Source organism: Tigriopus californicus, chromosome 2 (assembly GCF_007210705.1).
Source record: "Tigriopus californicus strain San Diego chromosome 2, Tcal_SD_v2.1, whole genome shotgun sequence".
Taxonomy (NCBI): domain Eukaryota; kingdom Metazoa; phylum Arthropoda; class Copepoda; order Harpacticoida; family Harpacticidae; genus Tigriopus; species Tigriopus californicus.
The window spans coordinates 3,759,916-3,769,226 of record NC_081441.1 but is presented as its reverse complement, the minus strand read 5'-3'; the positions used below and the strand labels follow the sequence as shown (position 1 = coordinate 3,769,226).

The 9,311-nt window shown below is 45.8% G+C and overlaps 1 protein-coding gene across 1 annotated transcript; it reads right to left on the bottom strand.

The window, feature by feature from the left end:
- Window positions 1-2,860: 2,860 nt before the first annotated feature.
- LOC131877150 (E3 ubiquitin-protein ligase SIAH2-like) lies at window positions 2,861-5,207 on the bottom strand. The gene is made up of 3 exons (XM_059222751.1): window positions 4,674-5,207; window positions 3,719-4,532; window positions 2,861-3,403 (listed from the first exon to the last, which is right to left on the bottom strand). Exons 2-3 carry the CDS (start codon window positions 4,421-4,423, stop codon window positions 2,894-2,896), a joined length of 1,215 nt encoding a protein of 404 aa, XP_059078734.1. The 5' UTR covers window positions 4,424-4,532; window positions 4,674-5,207; the 3' UTR covers window positions 2,861-2,893.
- Window positions 5,208-9,311: the final 4,104 nt, after the last annotated feature.

The following is a 9,311-nucleotide window of genomic DNA, read 5'->3' as shown; positions in this document are numbered from 1 at the left end:
TAAGACTTGAGTGTTGCCGGGTCAAACTCAATCCCAACGACAAGGTTGGGTTGGATGGCAAGTAATAAACAGGCACATGATAAATAGAAGTACTTGTAATGTTCGAAAGTTGATCTGGCAGATTGTAGTCAGTAATTTGGAAGATTAATATGATAGATTACGCGATGAACTTTGAAAAGTACGTCAGTGTTGGTCTAGTATAGTCTTAACCAGCAACACTTAAGTCAGCTGTTGAGATTGAATTTTGTTGATTCATGTTCGTGAATCATTATGCGGCAACCTCGATCGAACAGAGTGAATTTCTCATGCTTAACCCACACAGGAAAGATGGATTAATTTTTTGGCTTTATTGTAACCATGAGCTGAATTTTTTAGGTCAAACCGGGGTTGCCTTTAAGTTCACAGCTATTCTTTTAGCTTTTGTTGCTCCATTTGGTGACAACCTCAGTAATAGCGTCCACGACAGACTCCATTGACCACCGTAAATTATGGACATATCACGATGACCAAGGCTAGTCATCAAGGCTGCATGCACTATTAGTCTTGTCTTGTTGCAGGTTCGCCCTGTCCATAGCTATCTTGAAGCTCAAGAAAACGCAATTTTCAACATGTGCCTGGAAGCCCTAACATCGTGACTAACAAAAATCGGACCAAAGTTTCTACAGACAGCCTAAAGGTAGAGACTAAAGTACCTAAAGGTAATTGCGGCTGAATTGGCTTTTTGTTATGACTAGTCTTGGTCGAGGTACGTCCATAATTTTCAGTGGTTTATGTAGACTCCATGCCTTGCTCAGGAACTCTTTTTAGTTTGATCCCGTCTAGTGCCTCCATATATAATTTGCGCCCTTTTTGCAAATTTTGCGCTTTTTGCCCTAAGTTTGCGTAGAGAGTCTGAGACTGACATTTTGCGCTCTTTCATTGGACATTCTTGCGTAACTAACAGCCGCTCTAAATAACAAAATGTATCAAGCCCTATCATATGATTTAAGTTGAAGAAAACATGTTTCTGCTCAATTTTCCAATAGAATCTTATGCCCTTGTAAGTTTTTTTTCTTGTCAAATCAAATTGAAAGATAAAAAAAATCCTTAAATTTGAGCACGTTGTGTCTCAAAATTTCAAAACTGGTCCAAATCAATGCGCAGGTGTCTTTCTTCATCCATTTTCATGTGAAATTATGCAAACCACGGTATAATTTGCATTGAATCGCCAGTTTGTTTATCTTGTGCTTTTTATTGTAATCTATTAGCGCTTTTTCTCTCCTGTCATCTCGAAGGACTGGTCTGTCATTTTATGAGAAAACGAAGATAAACGTTATTCTCCACCGATTAGTTGGCGGTGCTCATTTTTAAATTTGTGACAAATTGTTAGAAAGGTTTGGAGAGAGAGTTTAACGGCTATTAATATCGTGTTAGGTTAGGTTAGGTTAGGTAAGGTTAGGTTAGGTTTGGTAAGGTTAGGTTAAGTATAAAAAAGTAGCACCGCCAACTAATCGGTGGAGAATAACGTTTACCGAAAACGAACGACGAGGAAAACAACGAAATCAGTGTTCCAAATAGAGCCGCTTGAAAACTGGAACAAAATACGATTAATGCAAAAATTTACACGAACACAGTCTGGCTTGCTTTGGGACGAAAGACCACTAATGGAAGAGTGAAATGAAATTCTTCGTGTACTAGGCGCCAAGTTCAGCTTGACTTTACAATGCACGCCTTTTCAGTATACTTTTTGCCGACCCCGCGTACTAAAACACAATCGATGATACGCATGTTGCGGGGTTAACAACCTGGTTGCGCGAGCAGGACGTGAAGCGGCCTGGGATTCTCGGTCGGCATCAGCAGGTAACTGAACTTGCACCCGTCGAGCGTCCCAGGCCTCTAAGTCGCAATAGACGATCGAACGAGGAAAATCATGAGCCCAGACTACAGAAACTGGGTCAGTGTTCCACAACACCCTTACCGTATCATGAACGATCGACCCCTTTCAATTAGATTATTGTATCATAAAAATTTCATAAAAAATTTTGAACAAGTTTGATGAATCGCCATGTTTCTTAAAGATTGCTCAGTTTGCCAAAAAGCTTTAGCTTTGTCTGCCGTCTGGTGATTCATCAATCGTCCCCGTTCATTATATGGCCAAACGTTTTTAAGAAGATATGGATAGATTGGCTTGTGTGATGAAGTGGAACAAGGAAGGCGGGCCATTTGCTCGGCTTTATCCGGACTGGATGTTCCATTGCTCACCCCCAAAAATGGTCTGTACAACCGTGAACCTGATACGAGTAGAAATGCGGCAATGGAATGTTGTATTGCTTTACAGACCTCACATTTGATTGTTTGGTTAGAATGGCTCAAACCAGTCTAAATCGATCACCCCGGTGGTTGGTTATCTCGGTCGGGTGTTAACTTTAGCCGTCTAAAGTGCCCAAATACATATTTTTCCTCCACGGGCTCGTCGCGTTTTTACTGCATGCATGTACAGTCGTACCAAAAATGCCTGTTCCTTTCATCTAGGTCTGAGGCAATCTGGGCCGAGGAGCGTATGAGCAAAACGTTTTGCACACTAAAAAGACGGCAAGACTACAAAGCCACTAAAAGAGTAGCAGTGGGAGCAGTGCTTGGCGCTTTGAGGGACAAACGTTTTGTGGGAAAAAGCCTAATTAAGATGCGATTGTGAAGCTTCAAGTCCTTCTTCTTCTCAGACGTATGATACTAAAGACCCAACTAAGCCATTACATTGGAACACTCCATCTTAAGTCCAATATTTGAATGCGAAAATGTGCTAACGTTCTTGCCCCTTACCTTATAGTCTTAGCTTCACCACTATCAATAGCCCAATCAAGTAAGGAAACGCTTAGGCGGGTGACTCACAAAGCATAGTGATGGGAATTTATTGTCAATCAACAGACTTTTTAGATTTTGAATTGAAGGAGAGCTGAACTTCATACTCCAGTATGGTTTTATCATGCTTGAATTGCTTGACTTGCGCATCCTTCATGAACAGGTACTTTCCGTTCTTGATCACGGTCTCCTCAGAATCGTTGTAAACGTTCACCGAACCTGTATAGGAGAATTCCGCAGTCGACGGATTGGTCGAGTAAGTCGTAGTCGACGTTGACGACGATGAAGACGAAGACGCAGCTGACTTGCTCGGGGTCCGAACCGTGATCTTGGTCCTTAAGAGCCGCACGATCTTTTTACCAGTAAACGAGCGAACGTAGAAGTACCATTCCCCGGCGGGTGTGCGGGACATGACTAAGTAGGCGAAGAATCGAAAGCTCTTGCGAGAGACTAACATCACGGGCTTCCAATGGGTGGTCGAGGCACGGTTGAACACGGTCTCATTCTCCACAAAATCGCCAATCACGGACACGTAGGATTTGTGTTCATCCTCAACTTTAATGATCTACCCAAGTGAGAAAAAGCAATAAGACTTGTAAGGATTACGTAAGCGATAGATTCACTTCTACAATGGGCGGAGAGAGGAAACTGCGAACGAAGTGTACTCTTATGATGCTACTCGGATCAAATGTGCGAGCAATGTTTGCTCTTGATATTCTTGATATCCATTGGAAAGGGTAAAAAATGAAAAAACAAAAACAAAAAACGATGCTTTTTGTGTAGCTTCCAATCAGGAAATGGCAATTTCCAGGCGAAGGCACAAAATCCCTGATAATGTCATAGTAAGATAGGATTGCGTAATGTCAATGATCTCTCTTACCTGCGCGCATTTCTTTTCGCTGAGATGGGGGTAGAGCTTGGTGAGAGATCCTTGCCAAAGGCACGCCCCACGGTGATGGGCGGGACACTGAATTTTCCTGAACATACAGATTGACTCGTGCTTGTGAAGCTCCGTGGCCAAACCCGTGACCTTGCACCCTTCGCTGTGATTGATGCACGGCAACGTGATGCTCTTGAGAGTGAGACTAAGCATTTTTTCGGCAAAGAGATTCCGATGACCCACGTTCCCAGATCGACAAATGGGACATTCACGGATTTTGGGCTGGCATTTACCACACACAAGATGGCCGTGCTCACAGTTGAAGATCGGTCCCTCTCGTGGGTGTTCCAGGCACACTGGGCACTCCATCATGGACAGAATGTCCTTCTTCTCTTTCTCTTTGTCGTCCTCTCCCTCTTCCGAAGACGGCGTGTTCATCTCCGCTTTGGGCTCCTTGATGTCCTCGGCGTCTGGCGTGACCTTGGTCGGGATCTTGACACAGTTGCAGATGCCGGGCTCCTTTTGGAATTGCATCTTTCGCATCTTGCCCGGGATCCGATCCACGAGACTGCTGCTGGATGACTCGCTGTAGGCTCGTTTCCGACCGAACGAAGATTCGGTCTTAATCTCGAATTTGATGGAGGCTGCTGACAAGGAATCCTGGACCTCTGGAGCGACGCTAGTTCCCAGTTGGTCCATCGTCATGACCTTGGGTGGGTTGGTAGCAATAATGTGAACAGGAGCTTGAGTCGACGACGGGAGAGAACGCAGAGATGGCAGAGAACTGATGCGAGAACTCTGACGAAAGGTTTACCTAAATCAATCAGAGAGGAAGACTGATTACTTTGATTGATTGGCTATGATTGCTCAACGGGACTTTCTGGAGGCAACTACTCACAAGATCTCTTAGGTGACGCAATGTGTCACCATATTACATGTGAGTAACTTGACTCACCTTATTTTTGTTTTGTCGATATCACAGTATGAGATCTCCTTTCAACGAGGATGTTTCTAACTTTGGAACAACGATACATAGAACGTTGGTTGGGAACACAATCCATCAACGTTCGTGGAGTCCTTCTCCCAATGATAGCTATGAATGCCCTTGATATTGGCTCGAATGATGAACGAAGAGATATCCTCGGAGCTCGGGGGGGGGGACCTTTATCAGGGAACACAAGGAGACGGGATGCTAGAACCCGGAGCGAGGACCTCAACTTTGAAGATTCCAGCCATAACTAACCCGCCAACCAGGAATCGTACACGAAAATCACCTGGAACGTTTTGGGTTCGATCCCTGGTCAGGAGCAGCCACAGAGCACAACTCCACACACAACATACAACGAAGGAAGGGGAGAACGTCCTCTCGCTCAGTGCCCTTCTCTGTCTCTGAAGCCTCCGAAGACACGGCTAGCAAATAGCAATAGGAATAAGCCAGCCTCGCGCTCACAGTCCTCTTTAAGTGTTCCCCTCACTCGTAGGAGCTTTGGTCCGCAACTGCAATGGGAAACGGAGGAAAATGGTCAAACAAACACTGTCACAGATCATGGACGGCCTTTAGAAAGCAGTGTTGCAAAACAGTCATAGATTTTCGAGTGAGCGTAAGTCAATTGAAAGAAACTTGGGCCGTGGTTATAGCATACTTTTGTATATGGTAGTTAATGGCTCATAGTGGCAAGCCTGCATGGCTTGGCTGCATTCGATTCAGTGATGCCGCGCTGGGACTATGATTAAACGAGGAAATGTTCAAGTATGATATGTACCAAAGAGGCTTGGAAAGAGAAAAAGTCGAGCAGGGCCAACTTAAACTGTACGATGTTTTGGAGGTGATGCCCTTGCACGTCGACCGAATCAGGTGGAGATAGAGTGAAACACTTGTACGACTTGTACTGCGAAACAAACGTTGCTAAATTAAAGCTAAGAAAAGTCTGGCGGATGGACGATCGTGCAAGGGAGTTCATCCCTAAGCGTAGAGTAGTACTTCTCTATCAGTTTGACTTCGAAACAAATCGCCAGTGAAAGCGCATAGTGACATAAACGTTGCCAAAGAAAAAATCCCAGATAAAAAACAATGCTAGCATGACCTTCTTGGGCTAGACTTTAATTCTTGACTTTCCATTAGAGAAAAGTTGCAGGATTCAAGTTCGATGATATTATTCCTATCCAATCACAAAGTATCCTTATACTTTTCATTTTGAATTTAGACATTCGTACTTCCATCAGGTAACCAGATAGAAAAGGCTTTTCTTGGATCTCCATTCAAGGTTTGCAAGTCTAATAGGACGAAACATTTTGGACTCGGAAGTCGAACGTAAAACGTTTCGACGGCTTTGACGCTGTTTGACAAAAAAGTTTCCGACCAAACTGAACCAAATCTCAAAAATATACCAACAGGAATCACTTATGTTTTCACTTTTGGGCTTGTTTTGATATCGAAAAACGACATCATTCCGTGGCGCAGTCGGTTGCCCAAGGGTCTGTGGATGAGCGACCGATTTGCATTGGGATATCGTGGAATACGCTTCAACAACCCGGTCTTCCTAGCCTCAATATCAGACGTCCCCCAATTCTTGAAGAAGACACAAGGTTACGTTCATTTATTCAATGGTGTCCTTTATGGAATAATTATGCAACACTTATTGCCATGTCCAAACGAGATAGGGCAACCCAGGTATCGCTTTTATGGGAATGCTGCAGTCCCGGTTTTCTTCAAATCGTCAGCCATTCTCTTGGTATCAAGCAGAACACAGGAAGGGAAGTGGATGATATTATCACCATGATTAAGGATTACCTCCGAAGTCTCAGGAGTGTTCACCTTGATATGCGCGAATTACTCAACATGAAGCAACAAGATTGTCAAGACTACACAAGTTTTTGTAACATTATTCGAATGGCCGAATCTTCTTCAAGACCTCGTGTTGGCACTTTAAAACTACGTGCTAACTCGTCACATACCTCGTCCGGTTGGTCCCATTGAGTGGAGATCAACCTCTCACCCTCAAATTTTGATGGAAAGCCGCTAAACATGGTCTTTAGTGCAGATACTGGAGCGGATATATCTGTTATGGGTTCGGATTTATTCCGGCGATCTGGATTGGTGGACATAGTTTCACTTTCACGGAGATATCCCAACCAAATAATCGGAGTGGACGGAAAGGCTATCCCACGGCTTGGAATATTCTTCGCGTCGCTTGAAATCCAAGGGATTACATCTCATGACGTCCCTATCGTGGTTTGTCAGGGATTGAAAGGTGCCTTCTTAAGTTTAAACGAATGCCAGGCTTTGAACATTGTTGGACCCAAATTTCCGTACCCTGACCTTGTGGCTAAGAAGGGATTGAACCGAGTTCGGAAGATTTAGTGCAAGAACTTCCACAAGTTAGACGCGTTTTTGGTTTTCAAGTTCATTCGTCACCGTTACGTCTCGTCAAGGAATCCGTCCACGGCACGACGTTGACAAGAAACGAAAGTGTAGCAACCCTAGCAAAATGGTCCGTTTCACCCCTAATGGGGTGAGGAGGAAACGGGAAATATAAAGAATCAGACCACGAGACACGCCACATTGGTCACCCCGAAATCTGCAACATGCCCGTCACGGACGACAACCACGGGTCGGAGGACGCATCCCACCCATCCAACGGACACATCTCCGTCAAGCTCGGACGGTTCTGGGAACATGATCCCACCGCCTGGTTCGCCCACGCCGAGGCCCAATTCACCCTGGCCAGAATTACCACAGACGACACAAAGTTCGCTCACATAGTGTCGGTTTTGGACGGCCAATCCGCCTCCGCCGTTCGGAAGGTAATCGTGAACCCGCCAGCAATTGACAAATACTAAGGCCTCAAGCGGTACCTACTTGCTGCCTTTGAACCATCTGAGGATCGTAAAGTTCAAATGTTCTTCGACATTTCCGGATTGGGTGACCGTACGCCCACGCAACTTTTAAACCACATGGAATCCCTCACCATGTCTGATCAAAACGACACCCTCTTCAGGGGCTGTTTTTTTCGTCTGTTGCCCGGTCACGTGCGTGCCACTCTCTCTGCCCGCAATTTCTCCAGTAACTCCGATTTGGCCGCAGCCGCGGACAGTATCCTTGAACAGGAGGACAACAGATTAGCCACCATAGGCGAAGATGGTGTGAATGCCTTAGCTCACGGAAAGGGATTCAAGAAGCGGGACAAAGACAAATATTGCTGGTATCACTCCTTGTTTGGTGATAAAGCAAACAAGTGTGTGTCTCCGTGCTCGTTCCCAAAAAAAGCTCCCGTCTAGGGCAACTTAATGCGGCCTCGGCCCTCGACAAACAGTTTGGCCGCCTCTTGCGCGTAAAGGGCCGCCTTTCTGGCAGACATTTTCTGGTAGATTCAGGGGCGGTCGTTAGCGTGATCCTGGCAACCTCTCTGACCAACTCACTGGTCGAAGTGGGGCTCTTTCAGCCGCCAACCAATCTACTATTGCCACTTATGGCACCCAAATACTCACCATTGACATCAGGATACGGCAATGCTCCTGGACCTTTTTTGTGGCCGACGTTCATGAGAACATCCTGGGTGCCAATTTTTTTCGCCCGCATCGAATCTCCATTGACCTTCATGGACAACGGCTGGTGGACCTGACCACTTTGGAGTCCACACCAGCCCCAGCGATCTATTCCTCCGCCCCTCGGCCATTGGCCTTACCTCACCACACGTGCTCGTTTCAGCATATGTTGTGGCAGGAGTTCTCGCCTCTTCTAACTCCAGATTTTCACCCGCAAAATGTCCAGCACGGCGTCAAGCACTACATTGAAGTCACGGCACCACCCGTATTTTCTCGTGGCAGGCGCCTCCGGGCCGAGAAATTCCAAGCTGCGAAAAGAGACTTTGCTAACCTGAAATCCTTGGGAATCATTCGTCCCTCCAGTTCGCCTTTTGCCTCCCCACTCCACATGGTCTCTAAACTGGACAGGTCTTGGCGGATATGTGTAGACTATTCCCGCCTCAATGAAGCCACAGTTCCAGATTGATACCCTCTGCCACACATACAGGACATTAACTCCTGTCTGTCAAGTGCAACAGTGTTTTCGAAAATCGATTTGGTTCAGGGGTACCACCAAATCCCCATGGCACCAGAGGATGTGGAGAAGATGGCTGTTATCACCCCGTTTGGCTTGTACGAATTTTTGCTCATGCCATTTGGCCTGCGCAATGCAGCCCAAACCTTCCAGCCACTGATGGGACCATGTATGCCGAAATCTCTCCAACATCTTTGTGTATCTGGATGATATTTTGGTCTTCAGCAAGGAGATGGCATCGCATTCGTGCCATGTCCGGGAGGTCTTCAAGCGTCTTCGGGCACATGGCTTGGCCATCAAGCCCGAAAAGTGTGTCTTTGCCATGCAATCCATCTCCTTCCTTGGCTACACCATCACGCCCTATGGAATCAAGCCTCTCGACATGCGGGTCAAAGATATTAGATCTTTTGCATCTCCAACTACCATCCATGAGCTCCAGCGATTCCTTGGGATGCTTAATTATTACCATTGCTTTGTCCCTCATTTAGCATCCATCCTCCTTCCACTTCATGGACTTTTGACTGGAGCGAGCGG